Below are 23,415 nucleotides of genomic sequence, written 5' to 3'. Positions count from 1 at the left end.
ATTCTCCTTTTCCTGCACGGTTTCCAAATACAAAATTGGCTCTTTCTTACCTTTAATGACCCTTACTTAATATGTCAGAGGACAGCCACCATGATCCCTCAAAATCTCTCGTCCCCATCCTGGACAGACTCTTCTGAGTTCTCACAGAGTGGCTGACAGCTTCAAATAAAATGCGCTGTCGCTCAATAAATGCAGCATGTCAAGTGTTCCCTGACCACCAGTGGGAAATGGGGCCATATTATGTCGCTTGACACACTAGTATTTTAGTTATTTTGCTGAGTTATCAAAGCATGCAGTTATATGAACTGGAACTTACAGCTCCTAAACCATCTTATTTTCATTTAGTTCTGAAAACAATAACTTGGCTACGTCCAAACAGTTTTCTTGCTACTTACAGTTGCCTGGCAAATAACACTTCTTTTTAACATCACAAATGAGTTCTGTAAAAAGCTCTACCAACCTGTAGTCCTGACTAAATTCCAGTCTTTACTTCAGTAGTCCCAATCCTTTTCCGCTCTATGTCACACTGTTTGGATACACACTACTCTTGTTTATAAATATTTCTGAGTAACATTAATTTACCCGAATCTTGAGAAACCTCATTAAATGGCAACATAGGATCATTGTCATTATTTTGCTATTTTTAATTTATCCTGTCTTAGGCCATGGTTATTTACTCACTGTTGACTGACTAATATGTGTGATTGGGTGACTAATTATTTGTGGAACTTTAATAAGTTGTTTAACCTCTCTATGTCTTGAGTTCTTTTTATACAAAACCAAAAAATATGTAGACTAATTTCTAAAGTACCTTCCTGCTTAAATTTATTACCTCATCTCCAGATAGCTGAATGCCCTGCTAATGACATGGAAATGAATATTCCAATTATTTTTTCAAGAGAAAGAGCCTATTTTACATTTGATGAGGAGGAGACATTTTTCAATGTCACAGAGGGTACAGTTCATAAATATAGCTTCCAAGTTTCTCATGTCTTTTCTTCAGGTTTCTTCCTAGAAAGTGTGAAGAGAATGTGATTTTATAACCCATATTAGAGGATATTAGTCTTTTCTCTCAAGACATTTTATTGCAATTGAATAAATATGTCATAATGAAAACTCATTTAAAAAACTCACTAAGTAAAAAGCACTTTTTCTAAAATGGATGAAGGGCATTGTTTGATGTTTAATAAAAGTGACCAAATTTAGGAATTTCTCATACATATATATACATATATATGTGTATATGTATGTATATAGGTACATATATATGTATATATATGTAATTATTAGGAAAAGTGAATAATTGTTTACTGGAGTTAGTGCTAAGAATGACTTGAAACCATGTTATGTTGGGGTGTATTAAGGATATTGTACATGTGTTACTTGCTTGCATGCATTTCTCTTGTGATTTACTAAAAAGGGAAACATATGCTAATATGTTCCCATGCTGAGAGACTTAATTATTTTTCATGATGGCTCCATCTGAAAATGCTTCACAAATTGGCAGCAGAATGAATTTATATTGATAGCTAGTACTCTCTGCTAGTCTGTGTCACCAAACGCTTCTCTTCTGTACACCTTGTCATAATGTGTACCATCGCTTTATAAACATCTACTACGTACAGTACTTTGAAAACATGCCCGTTGAGAAAAGTAGGGTTTACCCCCCTCCCCCCCAGCTAACATCAAGCTACAAGTCTCAGGCTAAGGAGAATCTCTGTGGAGATAGCAGCTTCCCATCTCCCTCACTTTTGATGAACTATGTGAAAACCTGAAGACTAGTGTTGTGTTATCCAGCACTGTAACTGCTACCCACACGTGGCTATTGAGTATCTGGAAAGTGTCTAGTCTGAATTGAGATGCGCTGTCTGTATAAAGTAAACACCAGATTTTGAAGACTACACATATATTAAAAAAAGACTCTGAAATGTCTTGACAGCATGTTGAAGTGATATTTTATATATAGGTTAAATAAAATATATTGTCAAGTAATTTCACCTTTTATCACATTTTGAAATCTGTTAGAAAACTTAGAATTTTATGAGCAGCTCAAGTTAAATTTTTTGTGTGTTTTTTTTTTTTTTATCGCACTGGCCTACAGGGCTTGATTACCTGTGGATAAAGAACAACTGTACACATTTATAATCTCAGGACCTAAGGAAATTTAATTAATTTTATAGATAATATTCCTTTATTCAAATTTTTTGCATGTTGTCTTCTATATGCATCATGATTTTTTCTATTCCAAAGCTGTTCTTACTTTGTTTCCTATATCTGCATTAGCAAACACCTGCCCCTACCTCCTGACCCATTGATTTTAATGTGCACTAGTCTCCCCTAATCTGTGGGGTTATGTTCCAAGACCCCCAGTGGATACCTGAAATCAGGAATAGTATTGAATCATTTAAATGTATTTATATATTTACATACTATGTTTTTCCTGTACACATACCTGAGATGAAGTTTAACATAATTTAGGCACAGTAAGTGATTGACACAATAATTAATAAAACAGAACAATTATAACAATATACTATAATAAAAATTATGTGAATGTGGTGTCTCTCTCTACCTCTCAAACATCTTATGGTACTGTACTCAGCCTTGTTGTGATGGTGTGAGTTGATAAAATGCCTACGTGCTGAGATGCTGGGAGGTGAATCACGTAGGCACCGTGATCTAGCGCTAGGCTACTCCTGACCTTCTGGTGATATTTCAGAATGAGGATCATCTGCTTCAGGTGATCCTGGGTCATGGAGTAATGACCATGTCAGTGTATGGAGAAGTTGACCATGGGTAGATGAAACTGCAGAGAAAACACTGCAGATAAGGGGACTACTGTATACACCTTCAAAATCTTCTGAAAACCTCAGATCATTCTGTGAAATTAGTCTTGCTTATGTCCACATTGATTTCTCTCTTCTTTGTACTTAATTTGCTTCTATAAAGAACATCAGAAAGCTAACATGTAATTAAATTCTATTTTAAAATAATCTCTACCAGTGTTCATGTGTTTCTTAGATTAGACACATTTTGGGGAAGGAGTGGCAAGGCATACATTCTTTTGTTTTCTCAAAAGGGATAATCTTCAGTGTACAACAGACTGTCAGTGGAAGGTTGATTACTATGTCCCCTCAGGAGCTGTAAGTGTAGTCTTTCTTCCAGCTCCCTCGTGCCTTGATAGCTATCACACAAAAACCCACAAAACATAGACACATGAGTCAAGATTATGCTCTTTTGGGTGAACCAACTTTTTGAAGTGGCGCTTTAGAGAAGTAAAAGTTATGATACCTACAAAAAAAAAAACAGAAAAGGAAATTCACTGTTGCACTTTTAGTCATCTATGATGCTCCCTTTGTACTTTTTATCTGTAAAGTGTTCTTTTTACTTTTTTAAAAAAATATGGTCTTTGAATGTTCAGGATGATGCACGCCAACTCTTTGTGCTTGCTGGAGCCGCTGAAGAAGGTTTCATGACTGCAGAACTTGCCGGAGTTATAAAGAGATTGTGGAAAGATGGTGGTGTGCAAGCCTGTTTCAACAGATCCCGAGAGTACCAACTTAATGACTCTGCAGCATAGTAAGTCATCCTAACGTCAGAAGGAAACGGTCATGAGTAATGACTCGCAAATTAAGTCTACCTCCAAATCAGTTTTACTGCAGAACTGGCTAACACATTCATGTAAAACTTAGGATTCTCAGAATGACAATGTTTGAAAACTTTCTGTCTTTTGTGTGTGTTTGTAGATAGCAATGTTGTTAGTTCCTTTGTGTTTAAAAGTGTCTCAAGAGACTCATGCTTATGTAACTCAAACTGAAAATGTAGAATGGGACGGTGTCCAGTATATTTCCAAGAAAGTAATTGGAACTTCCAGAAGCTTACTCTCAATGTGGGTGTACCTCTAGTTTGCCTGAGTCTAGCCAAAGGGAAGGGTAACTTGTTTGGGTTCTTTCCGTTATACTCATAGTGCCTGAGAACAGTGACTTGTCCAGTGTCAGGCAGCTGGATGACATGCACCCCTTTGAAGGGGCGCATGGTGATTCCAAGATAGGTTCTCACTGAGTAAAATAGCGCTAAGCTTGAACATTGTCCTTGTATGTGCCCTGTTGCGTTAGACATTGTTTACAGATATCTAAGTTAGTTTTTTGAAGAAAAGCCTGCCCTGATTTTCCAGATGGTGGCCCAGAAAGTTTGTAAAGTAAGTTGTAATAGGAACTAATCGGAGAGCATTCTGCTTGGTGATCTACAGAGAATTAAAAGTCAAGTATTGGTTTCCATAATTAGCACACATACTCAGCAATGTCAGATATGACACGAGTAGCATTCATTGGCCTTAAAGCTGTGCTGTGCACTTGCTTTACTTTCCAAGTTTGCTCCATTTTCTTGACAGAGCTATGGGATCAGAGGGACACAAGTGAGGTTAGATTGAAGGTGACTGGCAATCTAACCAGAGTCTAGATCAGCGGTCGCCAACCTTTTGGACCTCACAGACCACCTGTGGTCCGCAGACCACCGGTTGCCAACTGCTGGTCTAAATAAATACATTTTGCCACAGTGAAAAGCATGGCTAGGCTTATTGTATAGCATGTCATTTATGGCACTTCAGAGTATTCAGTGTGTGTTACATGAATGATTTGGTGTGAATGAATAAATGATATATGTTACTGTGTAACCCTTAGCATTTTTATAACACTATATTTTAAATATTTTACAAGTATGTAAACCATATATATTATCACATATGTAGCATATATATGTATATATATGTATACACACACACACACATATGACATTTCTTACTGAATAGGTATCCCATCTCTCCCACTGGTGTCACTTCTACTAGGAAATAAATATTCCTTGACTCACTGAGTAGGTGCTTGCCTCCCTGTTTTATGTACTCATATTATGATATATTTTCTTTCCTAGCACTCACAGATTTACATTTATTTTGAATTCACTTAATTTCTACTTGTATTGAGAGTATTTGATTATTGTCTCTCTCTGCCACTACACTGGCAGTGCAGCAAAGTCTGTCTTCATTATCTTGTTGAAATATAAATGTGCATTATTTTTAGACTATTAGAATTATAGCAGTTTTAAGCAAAGAAATGTATTTATGAGTAATCAGAGCACATTTTAAATAAAAGTAGCTTTGTATTTTATAGGGACAGTTAGTAAAATCTTGCCATGGCCTGTTTGGTTTGTTTATTAAATTATTATTTACAGTAATAAGGTATAACATTATGTATGTGGAATTAAAAACAGATAAAGTACAGGGGGATTATTACCAATACAATAAAAGATAATAAGATTCTTTTAAATTAAGTAAGTACAATACAGATAACTCAAGCTATTGTATCTCTGTGTATTTTTGTATGGCAACACCAGATACATGTACCTAAATGTCTAAAACATTTGGGGTCACTAATTAGGTGTTTGGATAGCTGTCCAGCTTCTTCTGCAACGAGTCCAGTATTTATTGAGTTCTTTTGTTTGCAAGACCCAGTCTCAGTAGCTAAGGAACAGTTTCAGAAGATAACATCAATTAAAGTTGAAATAGTTGGTGCCTCCTGTACCTGAACTTATTTTCTAAATTGTCTTTTACATTCTGCCCTAATTATTGCCAAGCACTGCAGGGACACTCTTCACATTCAGCTGACCGTAGGATTGATTCCAGATTCTCAATTTAGGTTGTGCGTGGCCTGTTAGCAACCTTACTGTCTGAGAAACCAGATCCTGCCTCCATATTGTTATACTGCTTGTCCTGATGGGAACGACATTTCCTTTTTTCTGTCCCATCATCCAGATGTCTAGCTACACACCTCACTAACCTCGAATCCTTCTTTAACTACTCAGGTTCACATTAATCTCTGCACACATGGACTTTCTGTAACATCATGGACTATACCATGTAATTTGACACAAATTATACAAAGTAATTGCATTGTGTGACACCACCACATTTTGATATCACAATGTATTTGGCATTATTGACCCAGAGTGTTGAATGAATGGTTAAAATCAGCAAGAAATAAAATTTGAAAGTTGATTTAGAAAGCCAGTAAAATTCAGAGTAAAGTGTCACGTGTAGTGTTTTCCTGTGTGTAATTGAAGGCAGACTGAAAAGGAACAACATTGAATTCAGCTTTTGGCCAAAGGGTTTCCTCACTGTCTTCTCAAAAACTAACTTTCTAAATCTCAACAAAAGGATAATTAATGTCTGGAACATAAACAGTGCTGCCTCAAAAAAAAAAAAAAGTGAAATAAAGAATTTTAAGAAACAAACACACTGTGTGCAGTTATTCTGGGTGATTTTTAAGAAGTTAAAATTAGTCTGTTTCTTTCTCAACAAGAATTACTAAATATTGTCCTTCAGAAACAAAGTATATAACATTTAAAAAACGGTAGAAGAGTTTTGTGGCTGGAAAATATAAACACTTTGATTTTAGTGGGAGTTGTGTGAGATAGAAACTTAAACATCTTTATTGGCCATATTAACTATTCGCATGTTGTTTTATTGTTTGTTTTCAGCTACTTGAACGACTTGGACAGAATAGCACAGCCAAATTACATTCCAACTCAACAAGATGTCCTCAGAACTCGAGTGAAAACTACAGGAATTGTTGAAACCCATTTTACTTTCAAAGATCTTCACTTTAAGTGAGTAGCTTCAAAGCATCTGCTTTATAAATTAAGAGATAAAACCCATTGTTTTATAAAAGTTTTTAAAAATTTAGAGTCGGAAATTATAAAAAATTTTCTCAGGTAATGGACAAAAGAACATTTGGGTGAAAGAGGGCAAGAAACATTCTTAGGAATATTTATATGTTTGAGAACAAATAGCTGTCCTTTTGCCTATATTTTCCACAGGGATTTAAATAAAAATAGTTTTTGGTGCTTATTTCTGAATAGAAGATACTCTCTAACACTGTATATTTTGAGAAAGTTCTGCCATCCAGTTTTAGGTAGTAAGAGGCAGAGTTTTATTGGTAGGATATATGTTTGTTTGTGGAAATACTACAAAAGAAGAGTACCTTTTTACAATTTTCCATGAACATTTTTATTCATGCAAACTGAAATGATGAAAAATGTTTTTAATTTAGAGGGTCCTGATGATTAACTTACTGAGGTCTGAGCAGGGAAGCACTGAATTGCAGTGGCTTTTAGAAATGGAGGGATCTTGGAATTCGTTTTGTCCAGTTTTCTCATTTTGTAATGAAACAGGCTCGGGGAAGTTCAGGTAAACATTGAATTCAGATTTACAGAATTATGTTTTTCTTTTCCCAGTAACAGTTTTCAAAATATGCCCAAAACTGCTGCACTTTGCCTCAGGTGACTGTAATAATCTGAAACAGTAATGACGATAAAGCAGAATTTCTGAAAGCATCTTATTAAAGGGTTCCAAGTCAAAGATAAATAAACAGACAAACATCAGCTCACCTCCAGAAGAAGCTGACAGTTGGCAGCTGTGGAAGCAGTTAAATATGTGCAGCTGTACCTTTGAGTCCCTCCTTCAGTGTTTTAATACATTTGTTATTGTCATTTGTCACTGATTTATCCCACATTCAGTGGTTCACATAACTGAGTTTTCCAGAAAACTGAAATTTAATTTCAACTCTCCATAGCAGCTTCCCTCCAAAAAAACAAACATTGCCCTGCTTCCTAAACAGAGATACAGATCCTAATTAGTTTATCTGATCATGTCACTTGGTGCTTTAACACATGGTACGGTTGACATCTGCTTTTAACTTCTTTTTTCTGTTTCCCTATTTTTAAGCTGTCAGTGGAGATTGTTGCTCTCATTATCTTTTATTGAAATCATTTGCCTTCTTTTGGTCTTCTTACTACTTCTAGAATATTAAATGACCAAACTCAGGAATATTAAAATATTATTTTAAATAATCTAATATATCTGAGAACTATTATCATAGTTACCTTAAAATTGTGAAGTACTTTTAACTATAAGGAAGCTCACTGTTAGAATGAGGCTTTAAGGTTTGTTTTTATAAAATCTAGGGCATCTGCCCTGGCCAGTTTGGCTCAGTGAATAGAGCGTCGGCCTACAGATTGAAGGGTCCCAGGTTTCATTCCAGTCAACCGCACATACCTCGGTTGCAGGCTCGATACCTGGCCCTGGGTGTGTGTGGGGAACTCTTGAGTGTGTTTGTGTTGTAATCCATTGTCTGATTTTAACTGCTGTTGTAAAATTTAAATTTCACTTATTTTGTGGTACGATTGGAATTAAATTCAAAATGAAGCAATAAGACATTATTCTTTAAGAATTTATCTTACCACACCTCTGTGATTAGGCAGGCGCACATGGATTGTTTGCTTTAAAGAATCAACAGGTTTATTTTACTATATTTTTGCCAAATATATAATTAAAGCATCCCTTCTATTATAAAATGATCATCATAATATGACAGATTTCTATTTATTTTTTATAGTAATACGAATGCGTAATAGGTTTTGGAGTGCAGTCATATTTATAGGGTTGCTATCCATGTATGGTCCACTAGCTCTGCACCATCAGTCTCGGCCATAATGCTATCAGATGAGTCTGAGGGGAGGCCAGCGGGCACATCTCAGGATCTCCAGGATCCTTCCCTCTCCCCCGTCTCCTAAAATCACCCCGAAGAAAACTCAGATTCCATCCCTATTTGATGCTTGTCAGAGGCCTCATCTTTTCACATGAAGACCATATTATACATCTTTATACATTTTTTAAAAATAGAAGTTTAGAATTTGAAGGTAATTCTAATGTATGTGTGAAACAATGACTAATGCTCCCTGCACAATCCTATTGTTTACAGTATCAGTTCTTAGTCATTTTTCTCCTTGGCTTGAGAATTAGGCAAGTGGCTTTCAAAGCAGGGTCCTGGGGTCAGCAGCAGTGACTTCATCCACCTGGCGATTCTGGGCACTCAAGTTTGCGAAGCACTGGCTTAGAGTAAAGGATCTTTGTTTATGACCAGCATCTGAGTGACCCTCATTCACTTCGACTTTAAAAAAACTGAAGATATTTCTTGTCAGATGTCCTAATGATCAGGTTACAGCTTTTTTTATTGAACATCTCCACAGCATAAATGGAGGATCTGGATCTTTAACATGGTAAAGCTAGTCTATTATTATTTTGAAAGTATTTAAAAATATTCTGTAGACACAGTTCACTTATTTATTCAACAAATAAGTACTTGTCTGTGTTCAGTGTAGGAGATATATAAAGTGATTAAAAGAAACAATTACATTGTTAGGGGAGGTGACATAAATATTTAATATTCAGGGGATGATAATTACTATAGTGAAAATGTACCATTTTGCATAGTGTTTCCATTACATAAGTGGTTGTTATTATGTACTGAGTGGTCAGGAAATATGTGACATTTGATCAGAGAAGTTTTTAAAAATTTATTAACTTTTTGGTAAAGTCCTTTTCAGATTGTGTTTCTTGGCAATTTAACAAATGTATAATCATTTTAATTAATTTTATTTTGTTCTTGTTTGATCTTTATTACCAGCTGTCCTTTTTGTATCTTACTCATTTTCATTTATCATAGAATAATTTTTATATAGTATTCTTGAACTCAACAATTTATTAGCTAAACCAATAGCTAATGATGATAAAAGAAACAAGACTGGTTAAATGATGATAAAAGAAACAAGACTGGTTGATGTACTCAGATTTGGTTTATAGGCCAATACTGCTCTGCAGGGAAAATCCTTTTTGCTGCCTGAGATTTAAATAGGGACCATTTTAATTAGTTCACCATCTAGATAAATGGAGACTTTAGAAATGTACCATTTTGCATAGTGTTTCCATTATATAAGTGGTCATTGCTATGTTGCATAACATACCCTATGTGCATTTCAACTTTTGCTTAATAAACTCTTACAAGGAAAAGAGGAAAGAATCATTGTCTTTATACTATTTAATTATGTTGCTACCCTGTACTGTCATATAATATGTAAAAATTGTGTGTTTTTTTTTTACTCTAAGTTTTAGGACTATGCATTAGGGCCACCATTTATCGCAGATTGCATCTCACCTTTTCCTTTATCCCCTGTTTTTTACTTTTTAATTGAGGCAACCTGTTGGCCCCGCTCTAAGTATGACTTGCTTGCTCAGCTTTTTCTTACCTGGAATGGCTTCTCCTTCACGTCAAAGTTCTGCTTATTGCCTCTGAGAGAAAACAGCATTTTGTGGTGGGAGGAGGGGACGGTGTCCCCTGCCTCTAACCTTTTGTGACTTTGGCAAATTGAATATATTCTGTTCTCTCTGCATTTCCTCGTTGCTTCATGTGAATGTTTAGTGTTTACAAATAGTGCAGCCCATTCATATGCATTTGTTTTAATGTTCTGTCCTAAGTGTTCTTGTATGTTAATGTGTTGTTTTTGAAGTTATTTTGAGTTGTTTTGTTTCTCTTTACTCAAAATTTTTTAAAAATCAGCCTTTTTCTCATTTCTGACATTTTTTTCCTCCCATAAAGTCCTTTCCTCCTTTCTTCCAATCCCACGTTCTCCCTGCAGCTTTTGTTGATACTGTAGAACTTGGGAGCTTTTGGACACTTAATGTGATGTCTCACTTATTGCTTTCCTCTTCCAGAATGTTTGATGTGGGAGGACAGAGGTCTGAGCGGAAGAAATGGATTCACTGCTTTGAAGGAGTGACTGCCATCATTTTCTGTGTGGCGCTGAGTGACTACGACCTGGTTCTAGCTGAAGACGAAGAAATGGCAAGTACAACCACTGTTAAAGATGGAGCATGAAACAGGAAAAGCTGAAGATGTTGGCAGGAATTTTTCTAAGAAAAATTCTTGTGAATGTCTGAATTATTTGAGAGTTTGGGTTCTTTTCTCTAACTCTTCTGTTTCCATCCTAAATGAGAACTGTATAAAGAAGCACAGATGTGCCATGAGAAAAAGGAAAAGACAGAGTTCATCTTGCCTGAACCCTCCGTGCTTAACTGCATTTCCTCTCTCTGGCAGTATTTACACACTGAATGAAAATAAACTTTGTTTCATAATAGTCAAGGCTTATTTTCCTTAACTTATTACTTCTGCCAGTTCTAGCTCAGTCATCTTTGATCCATGTTATATTTTGCACTGCCATGTAATTTTCAGGTGGATTTCAGTATATTGTTAATCTGGGGAAAATATTTTTAAGTATCAACTCAAGTAGAAACTTAATTTTAAATGAAAGAGTTTTAAGTTTAGTACAAACTGGAAAAAAGAAGATAGAAATATCAGGTTTCTATTTTTTAAAATCAGGTGTATGCAGTTATAGTGCATAGGTGCGCTGCACCTCATACGTGCACTCCCTCTTTTCGGCGGCACTGTAAAACACATCCGTGCCCTTTTTGAAACTGCAGGAATGAGGTTTCCTTTCCCTGGCATACCTTATAGTCAGGGTGTTGGGCTAATTGTGGTTCAGCTTATTTAGTTTAATTTACTAATCTTTAAAAGACTTTACTTATCTCTTAATGGAAACTTCAGTTAACTGTGTAATTATGAGATCTTTTCAAATGTTTGCACTTGCCATCCCTAGATAGCAAGGTCCCGCGGCAGGGCGTTCCCAGGCACAGATAGTAGGTATGCAGCGAGTATTGTTGAATGCAGAAGTAATTAATGACTGATGTAGATACTCATCTCGCCCCACATCAAAGGGTGCTGGTCCTTAAATGCCAGAAATATATTTTTGGAGTATGTTATCTATTTTACAGCTAAGTTCTATTTTGTTACAATATCTGTTATTTTTTAAAAGTAGTATTTCTCAGAATTCTTGCCATTATGACAAACTGATTGCATCCTTTTACTATAGAATCGAATGCATGAAAGCATGAAGTTGTTCGATTCCATATGTAACAACAAATGGTTTACAGAAACATCCATCATACTTTTTCTAAACAAGAAGGATCTCTTTGAAGAAAAAATCAAAAAGAGCCCTCTCACCATATGCTACCCAGAATATGCAGGTATTTTACTTTCTGTGAATAACTTGTCAAGTCATATATATCCAAGTGAAAGTTCCCCTACGACAAGATTTCAGTTGTTGATTTAATCCCTTGGCTTAGTAATGCTTGCCTTTAAAAGAAATTACTTATCATACTACATTCAAGCACAAGTAGTTATTTGGGATGTGGATTAGATTATTGAAACTAACATATTAATTTTATGGAAAAGCTGTTAAATAATTTTTGTGATGACTTCAATTCTTCATAAATTTATAGTATGATTTCTTCATCTAGTTGACATGTCTTGCTTCCTGTTTCATCTCAAAGACAGATGTATGATAGACAAACAATAGTAGTGCAGCATGCTACCACGAACATTAACAAAAAATGTGAGGGGTAAAAATGAAGGAGGGATTTGTGAGTTAACAACACAAGAGTCAGGGAAGGTTTCATATGCAGTCCCAAACTTTGGTAATGAGGTAATTAATGGCATTTTACTTTTACTACTAAAGAAAATGATCTGCAGTGAGAAAAGGCGACTGAGAGACAGTCCTGGCTTTTCCTTAATTAGCTCTTTGATCTTGAACAAAGCAGTTAACGTAGCTGGGTCTCAGTCCCCGTCTTTACAGTCAGAAGTGGGCTAAAGCATTGGTTATGGTTTAGTTTGATTTTTGGAACTGGATTCCTGCTATTGAAAGTGGGTGCAAGGAAGGGAAATACAATACAGATCCCCCCCACACACACTATTTCTCATTAAAGCAGAATAACTTAGCTTTCATCTGAATAATATTTTATTTTAATGAAGAGAATTCTGTGCCTTAAAAACAGTTTGACTATCACTGGTTTATAGGATCTCTAAATCTAAATTTTCTGAAGAGTTTGGTTAAGTTAGCTAATTTATACGTTACCTTCACATTATTCTTTCTGTTTAAAAATAAGGCTCAAGAATTTGTTTGATTATAAACAAAACTTTAGTTGGTCTTGTAGTGACGAAATTGTATGGTAAGTACTCACTGCCTTTTCACAGGTGATGTTAAAACAACCCTGTGGTATCAGTACTCTTACTTCCCAGGACTTAAATAAAGTAACCGAGTCCAAATCTAAACCTAAGTCTATAGCATCATTAACCACCAGACTAACATTAATTAAATTCTCATTGCAACCAGGGATCGGGGACAGGGGGTGTTTCAATACATATAAGCACACTAATTATTATAGCTCGTTTTTGTATACTGCAAAGTTATACTTCAAAATAATTTCACACATTTCATTATTTTAAAACTTTCATTTTCTTTTTGAAAGTCATAGTATCCTAAGTCACCTTATAACAAAAACACTTTTAGTGTTTATTAGGAATAAAATTATTTATAGTACTAATTCTAAGATTGAAGTTATCCAGAATCAAGGTGGCTTAGTTTTGCCCTTACTTTCATCTGTTTTTTAGATTATTTTTGTCATTTTCTATTGTGAAGTAGCCATGTTTTACTATTATTACCAGAGTAGCCAAATGCATAGATAGAAATCACATGCCTACAGGGATTTCAGAGAAACAAGAAATACGCTTGTTAGCTCTTTCTTTGCCAGGTATACAGTATGTACAAGAATTTCCCTTAGGTTGTCAAATTAATGAGAATCCCTAATCTCAGAATTTCTGAACATTCCTAGGGTTAATATAATTTAGTCTTCACAGCATGCCCTAATTATTGACTCGGGTGCCTCATGCTTCAACCTCAACTCTTACTTCCTATGGCTATTGCTTTTTATAGAAGAACCCTATGTAGCCTCCAACTGTTCAGTTCATGTCTATCTCCATCTGCTTCTATCTTCCCCTCTGCTTTTTATCTATATGTTGGCAATTCATCACATTCTAGCTACCATCCTATAATCCTTTAGTACTCCATCCTTTCATGGTCATATTTATTCTCAGGTGAAATTCTGTTGTCAACTGTAATTTCTCTTTAGAGCCTTGGGCTTCCATTTCCAACTACTTGTTGAGCATGTTCTTGTTTTTTCGCACCTGAAACTCAAACTTAACTCGGTGTATTTTGTTTTTCTCAAATTTCTATCTCCCTTTGAATTATAAACTTCCCAATTCTTCATTCTTTTTTTTTTTTTTTAATCCTCACCTGAGGATATTTTCTTCCATTGATTTTAAGAGAGAGGGAAAGACTATCGATGTGAGAGGAGCATCAATTGGTTGCCTCCTGCACTCATCCCAACCAGGACCCAGGCTGGGGAGGAGCCTGCAACTGAGGTACATGCCTGTGACTGGAATTGAACCTGGAACCCTTCCATCTGCAGGCCAACACTCTATCCACTGCGCCAAACCAGCTAGGGCCTAATTCTCCATTCTTGAACCAGGTTATCATCTATACTTAGCTTCGTTTAGGACACTTCTATCACATGTTAGAAAATAACTAACACATTCTCCCCTACCCCCATACTTGCATTCTTTTCTTAAGACCTAAAATCAGATTGAGTAATATAACTAGCTACCCAGAATATATACAGGAAATTGAGCTAGGCACTCAGTGAAAGCTGCAGTAACACAGATGGTGTTTGTATATCGCGTTCTCATGCCATGAAGTGAACCTCAAATGTGGGAGAGGGCAGGCTGGGTAACTAAGGACCTTGAAAGCCAGGCAGATAATGTTATTACTGCAAGAGAGAGAATTTAATAATTATTTTCAAATGAGTATTTGATTGAAGTATTAACTACGTACATGTAAAAACATATACATACACAAATACTCAACACTTAATGTGAAGTGCATGGTATTTTTTTTAAAATAAACCTTTATTCAGATTATTACAGATGTTACTCTTTTTTTCCCCCATAGCCCCCCTCCACTCGGTTCCCACCCCACCCCATGCCTTTATCCCTTCCCTCATTGTCATCGTCCATAGGTGTTCGATTTTTGTCCAGTCTCTTCCCGCACCCCCCACACCCCTTCCCCCCGAGAATTGTCAGTCCACTCCCTTTCTGTGCCCTTGATTCTATTATATTCATCAGTTTATTCTGTTCATCAGATTTTTTATTGACTTGATTTTTAGATTCACTTGTTGATTGATATATATTTGTTGTCACTTTGTTGTTCATAATTTTTATTTTTACCTTTTTCTTCTTCTTCCTCTTCTTAAAGAATACCCTTAAGTATTTCATGTAATACTGGTTTGGTGGTGATGAACTCCTTTAGCTTTTTCTTGTCTGTGAAGCTCTTTATCTGACCTTCAATTCTAAATGATAGCTTTGCTGGGTAGAGTAATCTTGGTTGTAGGTTCTTGCTAGTCATCACTTTGAATATTTCTTGCCACTCCCTTCTGGCCTGCATAGTTTCTGTTGAGAAATCAGCTGACAGTCATATGGGTACTCCCTTGTAGGTAACTGACTGTCTTTGTCTTGCTGCTTTTAAGATTCTCTCTTTGTCTTTTGCTCTTGGCATTTTAATTATGATGTGTCTTGGTGTGGTCCTCTTTGGATTCCTCTTGTTTGGGGTTCTCTGTGCTTTCTGGACTTGTAAGTCTATTTCTTTCACCAGGTAGGGGAAGTTTTCTGTCATTATTTATTCAAATAGGTTTTCAATATCTTGCTCTCTCTCCTGGCACCCCCATAATTTGGATGTTGGTGCATTTGAAGTTGTCCCAGAAGCTCCTTACACTATCTTCATATTTTTGGATTCTTTTTTCTTTTTGCTTTTCCGGTTGGGTGTTTTTTGCTTCCTTGTATTTCAAATCTTTGATTTGATTCTTGGGATCCTCTAGTGTACTGTTGAATTTCTGTATATTATTCTTTATTTCAGACAGTGTATGCTTAATTTCTGACTGGTCCTTTTCCATTATTTTGGCATTCTCATCAAGATCCTTGAAGGTCTCACTAAGTTCCTCGGAGGTCTCACTAAGTTCCTCAGAGGTTTCTAGAAGATTCTTGAGTAACATTATAACTGTGGTTTTGAACTCTATATCCAGTAGTTTACTTTCCTCCATTTCTGTCATTTGTGACCTGTTTCTTTGTCTCCGCATTTTGGCTGCTTCCCTGTGTTGATAGATTGGCCTTGTGTGTTAGGTGTCCTTTAGGGCCCAGTGGCTCAGCCTCCCCAGTCACCTCAGGTGGACACTCTTGGTGCACCCCTTTGTGGGCTTTGTGCACAGTCTTGTAGTTAAGCCTTGATTGTTGTTGGTATCACTGGGAGGAGTTGACCTCCAGGCCAATTGGCTGTGAGGGCCCACTGTGTCTATAATGGAAGAACTGCTCTGCTGGAGACCTCTTATGGGGCAGGATTTGCTTCAGTGGGGCTTTGGTGCTCACTGAGTCTGCCTCTTGAGCGTGTCACTTATGGATGTGAGGAATTGAAATCTGATATCGTCTCACACTGACCACTGGGTACACTGGCTCCTGGATCTCCAAGGAGGTGCAAAGTCAGCCACTGCCTGAGGCCACCCAGAAGGAGGTACAGTGAGATCAGCAGATTTCTCCTCTTTGTTTGGGGTTTGGAAGTTTTGGAGCTCTCTGACCCAGCTGCAGTTTGTTAGGTTAGGCTGCAAAAGAACAGGCCATTCATATGCAAAAGCTGCTGTGCACAGCTTGGGTGGGGTTGTAAATTGGGTGGGGCGGGGTCCCAGGGAATCACCAGGGCATAGCAAACAGCCATTGCTGCCAGTCAGCTGTCTCCAAGTCCCGCACCCGCACACAATAACAATGATCCCTGCGAGCACCTCTTTGAGAAAGCCACCCTTGCTTTCCAACCCAATGCCAGACAGTCCAGTTTCTCCCTGGAGGAGTCTGGGTCCCCAGAGTCTTGTCAGAAACCAGAATTCAGAGCAGTCAGGAGCTTGTATCTCCCTTCTCATTGAAAAAAAAACAAAACAGCACACCCAGTTGCCAGCCCGTTTCGTGTGCCTCTGTACCTCCACTCTTCCGTGCCTCCACACCTCCTATCCAGTCTCAATGCCCTTTTTTTTTTTCCTTCTAGTTGTAGAACTTCCACTCAGCCAGCTTTCTCGTGATTCTGGATGATAGCCATTTTGTCTTTTAGTTGTAGTTTTGATGTGGTTGTGAGAGGTAGCACCTAAGGTGTTTACCTTATGCCGCCATCTTGGGTCCTCTATGCATTGAATTTTTAAAAGTGGAAATACTGATGTTTTACCACCCAGGTCAAGGGGTAGAATATTTCCAGGTCCCAGAAGCCCCATCATGCTCCTCCCAACCCCCCCTCATCCCCAACACACACAGAGTAACCATTATTATGACTTATCCTCATTGATTAATTTTGATAGGTATCAACCTTCTTTGACTGTTTTCTAAACATCAGTTGAATCATATAGTATATAGTCTTTTTGTATCTGGCTTACTTGATCAATAGTATGTTTATGAAATGCATCCATGTTATTGTGGGTAGCAATAGTACTTTCATTCTCATTTCTCATTACTGTATGGCAACTTGTTTTATGAATATACCAGAATTAGCTGGGTTGTTTCTTAAACTAGAAGTTCTTCTATTAAGAGTCTTTATATGTTTTCTTGTGAACATATGTATATAATTATGTCAAGGGCACATCTAGAAACTGAATTATTGGGTCACAATAAAGTATGCATGTGACTATCTTTAGATACTGCCAAACAATTTCTGGCGTGTTTGTACTCACAAGCCTTTAGTCAGTCAGTTACCTGAAAGGTGGAGTGTGTCATTCCCTTTTTTTAACCTGATAGTTGTAAACCACATTGTAGACCCTTGTACAATTTTTTAATAAGGAGAGGGAATAAAAATATTGATCAGCGTTCAGCCAGCATTTCTTAATCAGCCACTAGGCTTTAACTGACATACATGCCACCATCATGAAACTAAGTGGTTCTGTGTTGGGATTTATAGAGTATAAGAAAAAGGAGGGATCTGGTATTTGGAGATTGACAGAGGAACGAGAATCATGTGGAATGCTTTTTGTTTCGGGGTTTTTCTTAAAGGGTAACATAGTCATTAAAAGGTAGTTAACATGGGGTATTTTTCATTTAGAAGAAATAGTTTCTCTTATTCTATAAGGGAAAAATACAATTATGGAGTCGAACTGTTTTAAATGTATGAAACTGATTTCAATATTTAAGGTCCATTTTTCTTAGCTGTATACACATTTTAACTTTTCTCCTATGTTTTTTCCTTTCCCATCTCAGGCTCGAACACATACGAAGAGGCAGCTGCATACATTCAATGTCAGTTTGAAGACCTCAATAAGAGAAAGGACACAAAGGAAATATACACCCACTTCACATGTGCCACAGATACTAAGAATGTGCAGTTTGTTTTTGATGCCGTAACAGATGTCATCATAAAAAATAATTTAAAAGATTGTGGTCTCTTCTAAGTTTTGCCGTGAATGGTTAAAATGCATTCTCAAACCAAATGAGTACTTATATGTGGATCTCTCTAGACTAGAGTCTTGCAGCAACACAGAATGTAGTATACGGCAAACACATCTGGACCTGACCAAAGTTGCTCTGTTTTGTTTTTTAACCTAAGTAAAAATGTGAAAGGTGGGCCTGCATTGTGAACCTAAGGGCAGTGTTAAAGCTGGGCTCTAGTGTAGTGATGATTTCTGTGTAAGTGTAAATATGCAAATGTATGTATACATGTATTTATAATTTCAGTTTTCCACATTACTTTTAGGTTTAAGAGTCGCCACTTACAATTCTAGTGTGATTGCTTTGGAACTAACAGAAATATTAAGTACTTTGTACTCAGTGCCAGACTATTGCTACATTCACCAGTTTTAAACAGCTTTATTTATGTTCATGCCCTGTAAATTTTAAGTATATCAATTAATATTAGGAAACATTGCAGCCCTTATCTTCATTATCTTGTAATCCTAAAAATGCTATTTGTATAAACATTGCACAAACTATTTTAATAACATGATTTGTTCTTTAAATTTAATGCTTTATTGAAATGTTCTTAAAGAGGATGAATATACCTTCCTTTGGATTAATTATTTAAACATTGTACGCATTTTATTTTTTTCTTTTAAGATTGCATGCTGGTCTTATTCTACATTAGATTTGGTTTGAAGAACTAAAATTGCATATTTTACTATCTTAGACTTATAAGTACTTGATTTTTATTCAGTTGGTTTTCACTTTGAATTTTAATATTTGGATGACATTCAGGCATTGCCTTAAAGATGATGCCAAATTAATTTTTATACACTTTAAATAATTACCTTTTTATTTATAACTAAGTTTAGGTGGATGGTGAGAGCATTTTTGGGTTAAAAATATATCAGCATAATGAATTTTGTGACATTCATTTGTGTACTAGTATTTCCTTTGGGAAATCCCTTGTACCTAGCATATATTGATATCTCCTTGTTTGGAAGATAACAAGAAAGATCTTTATTCTGCTGCTGGTATAATGCAAGCTTTTAACTCATATATGTAACTAGTTTCAAGTTTAATTATCAAAATTTACTAAAATTACTTTTTTCCCTTAGATTATTCAAATTTCCTCTACTTGCTTGAGTCTATATTATTTTTTAAATTGTACTATTATTTCTGAGAATGAAACAGGCAATTACACTTAGAAAATGAGTAATAGTATTTAATAAAGTCAGTGATTGTATGTCTGTTCAGATAAGTGTTACATATCAGCTAGATGTTGAATGTCAATAGTCGTTTTTCTTTTGATAACTCATGATGTATCTTGTGACCTTGCTTCATCAAAATGAACAGCATTCCCCACCCTAGTTGTCTTTTTCACTCATCTTGAAAGAGTTACCCTTTCAGTAAGCTTTGTGGGTAAGTAGTTTCTACGTTTAGTTATGTGCTGTCATTTTGTTGAAGTATATTTGTTGAAATATGTGTGTGTGAGGGTGGGTAACCACAAATTGCATTTATATCTGTTTCATCTTGGGGATTTGTTTTTCTTCTTTGTAACGTAAAGAAATTCAAAATTATCAAAATTCCTTAAGTGTGTTAGTTTAGATTCTTTATGTGCCTTTCATGAAAGATATGTTTTCATTTATTTTACTGATGGGAGACCTGTAGTATCCATATTGTGAAGCTCTGTATGAATCTCAACTATAATGAATAAATTTGAATCATGACAAATAGTTTAAAAAGCTACAAAGAAGCACATATTGGTGATCATAGTTGATGAATTTCTGTATTTTATTCTGTGTAACTGTTATTAATAAATCCTAATAAATTTAAATTTTTAAAATTTTATAAATCTGTTGACCAAACACATGTTTTTGCATTAGGATTTAAGTATCAGTCGATAGTATGTTCATTTCTTCTTCATCTTTGCCAGCTTTTTATCATCTCATCTATCCCAGAAGATTGACTTTTCCCTGCCCCAAGTTTTCTCATAAGACATGGTATCACATTTGGAATTGACTACCTGATACCTCCTTCTGGGAATTTATTGCCTACTCCAACTCAGTATGCACAAAATCAAATTCTCCCTTTAAACCAGTTCTCACCCCCTTACTTTGCCATTGTAACTACTCGGTACCATCATTCATTTTAGCTTTAGGAACTCTTATTAGCTCTCAAATCCACATCTATTCAGCCATCACTTCTTACAGTTCTTTTCCACTGCCTCACAAGTGGGTTTTTTGTTTGTTTTGTTTTTTCTTTCCATCCACATGACCACCTACTGAGTTCAGATCCATGCTTAGCTTTCACTTGAAATGGCTTCTTAATGGAATTCCTCATCTCTCATTTCTCCCTTCTCTAATCCAAGTTATCCTATTACGGAACTGTGGCTGTGTATCTTCTGTGTATCTTCTGCACTGGCTCTAACTTGTCAAAATCAAATCTAACTTAGCCTCCATTCAAGGCTCTTCATCATCTGAGCCTACATCCCCACCCCTCTCCCACACTATATCCTAGTAGTGCTTTGTGCATAGCCTGGGCTTTTCTTCAAACACACTACATAGTACTACCTGAGATAGGCTTAACACAATGCCCAGAACATGGGGAAGTGTCCATTCATGGCTATTAATGTTATTGTTTGTGTTTATTAGCACTTTTGCTTGTGATACCTTCTTTAGATTCCACTGGTATCTGTCCTTCCATCTGCCCTTTGGGGAACTGCATGGTTTTGGTAAGGTTGCCAATCACAATTCTCATCTTCCTAGCCATTGGCTCAGGCCTGACCAGTTCTATAATCATTGCCAATGGGCAAATGACTCACACAGAACCAATACTAGTCCACATTCCCATTCCTAAGGCTCCTAAAGCTATTCTGGCTTCTAAAAATTGCCTTAATTTCAGTACAGGTCTATAAAACTCCTTTCATGCTTGATGTCATTATTTAGGCCCAATCTCTTGCTGAAAAGTCCTGACTAAAATGCATATGTTCTCCCTGAAAACCAACAGTAACTGTGAGATAGATCAAAAAAGGTTCAGAGGGGATAATTAACTGGAGCAGGATCAGATCGTCTCAAACCTATGACTTGTGACTTCACATCTGTCAGAGAACTCCAAAGAATGCTACCTTAATCCCAGAAAATATAAGTTTATCCCCATTCCCACCTTCTCAATTTATCTGAACCATACTACTTTTTCAGATTACAGTTAACCTTTAAGCAATGGGTTTGAGCTACATGTGTCTATTAAATACATGGATTTTTTGTTCAATAAATACTGTAAGTGTATTTTCTCTCCTTTGTAATTTCCTTAATAACATTTTATTCACTTTCTTGTAAGAATATAGTAAAATACATATAACCTACAAAATATGGGTTGCCTGTTTATGTTACCAGAAAGACTTCTGGCCATCAGTAGGATTTTAGTAAAGTTTTTTGGAGATCAAAATGTATATGTGGACATTTGACTGAAGAGACTGTGGGGGGATCAATACCCCTACCCCCACATTTTGTTATTTAGTGTCAACTGTAAAAATAAGATAGAATGAGGCTGGAGGCATCAAACTCCCTAATTTCAAACTATACTGCAAGGCTATAGTAATCAAAACAGTCTGATAGTGGCATAAAATCAGCCATATATATCAATGGGACAGAATAGATAACCCAGAAATAAACCAACACATATATGGTCAATTAATTTATGACAAAGGAGCCAACAATATAAAATAGGGAAAGGAATTCCTCTTCAATAAATGTTGGAAAAACTGGACCACTATCTTACGTCATACACAAAAATTAACTCAAAGGATTTAAAATTTACTTAGATGAATTAAAGATTTAAACGAGACCTGAAACCATAAAACTAGAAGAAAACAGGTGATAAGCTCCTTGACATCAGTCTTGGTGGTGATTTTTTAGAATGACACCAAAAGGCAACAAAAGCAGAAATAAACAGTAGGACTACATCAAAGATTGCTGCACAGAAAAAACAATCTTCAACTAAAAGAAAAGGCAAAGTACAGAATGGAAAAAAATATTTGCAAACCATATATCTGCTAAGAGGTTAACATCCAAGATATGTAAAGAACTCATAAAACTTAATAGCAATAGATTTTTAAAATGGTTAGAGGATCTGAATAGACCTTTTTTCAAAGTCATACTAAAGGCCAACAGGTTCATGAGAAGGTACTCAACACTCAACATCACTAATCATCAGGAGAATGTAAATGGAAACCACAATGAACTATCACCTCGTACTTGTTAGAATGACTATTATAAAAACGAAAAGAAATAAGTGTTGAGGATATGGATAAAGAACCTGAGAATGGGAGGTTTGTGTCATTTTCAAGTTAGTTTTGGAAGTTCTCTGGTAGTTTCTTTTTAAAACCCTATCTTCCTAGTTAAAAATGCCTTTATATGAAGAGTTTTATATTTCACAACTCCATTGGCCTATTTCCCAGGGATTTTCTCTTAACCCATAACCCCTTGCTTTGGTGTCTGTTGTTATTTCTATTATTTACTTCAATTTTTTAGTTACTTTAACAGTTATGAAACACATTTCAACAAGTCCAGAAACATCCAAATATGCACAAGTATGAATGTGCTGCAGTCATGCAGACGAGGGCTGAGGAGGTCTGACTTGGGAAAGTCCTACCATCTGATAAACCTTCTCAAGCAACATAAATAGTTCAAATGTCTCCAGCTTCTTTGTTTCCTGGCCGTCTTCCTGGGTCTCCATACCAACAAAGTGAACTGGACACTGCCATTGCAAAGTAGTTCTTTAAACAAATAGTGCATTATAATAGTTATAAAAATATGATGGGCAAAGCATGCATAGAAGGTCAAAGCAGGTTTTCACTACTATTTTAGCAGGTGATAGAGTGCCACTTTTAGTAAAAGAAGGTGCTGTTTCCTCCTGAATTGCAGAGTGCTTCTTCTAAAGGAAGTACTTGAAGCAGGACTCTTGAGAACCTTAAGAATCAAGACCAAAGAAATTCCTTTGCACTGCAGCATTCATGAAAGGATTCTTAAAATTCTTTTTATTCCTGCACAAACACTGTATATATGTATTCTCTACCTTACCAGGATTTTAAAAACTAATTTAGATC

At 36.1% G+C, this 23,415-nt stretch overlaps 1 protein-coding gene across 1 annotated transcript in view; it reads left to right on the top strand.

The window, feature by feature from the left end:
• The window catches only part of GNAI1 (G protein subunit alpha i1), a 78,875-nt gene extending 58,712 nt beyond the window's left edge, over positions 1 to 20,163 (top strand). Inside the window, exons 4-8 of the mRNA XM_059712710.1 lie at positions 3,422 to 3,579; positions 6,532 to 6,660; positions 10,604 to 10,733; positions 11,818 to 11,971; positions 18,114 to 20,163. Of these exons, the coding sequence (XP_059568693.1) occupies positions 3,422 to 3,579; positions 6,532 to 6,660; positions 10,604 to 10,733; positions 11,818 to 11,971; positions 18,114 to 18,304 (762 nt within the window). The 3' untranslated portion in view covers positions 18,305 to 20,163. The remainder of the gene's footprint in view (positions 1 to 3,421; positions 3,580 to 6,531; positions 6,661 to 10,603; positions 10,734 to 11,817; positions 11,972 to 18,113) is intronic.
• The last annotated feature ends 3,252 nt before the right edge of the window (positions 20,164 to 23,415 follow it).

Source organism: Myotis daubentonii, chromosome 10 (genome assembly GCF_963259705.1).
Source record: "Myotis daubentonii chromosome 10, mMyoDau2.1, whole genome shotgun sequence".
NCBI classification, from domain to species: Eukaryota; Metazoa; Chordata; class Mammalia; order Chiroptera; family Vespertilionidae; genus Myotis; species Myotis daubentonii.
The sequence above is the reverse complement of the archived record's forward strand: the minus strand, read 5'-3'. Positions and strand labels throughout refer to the sequence as shown.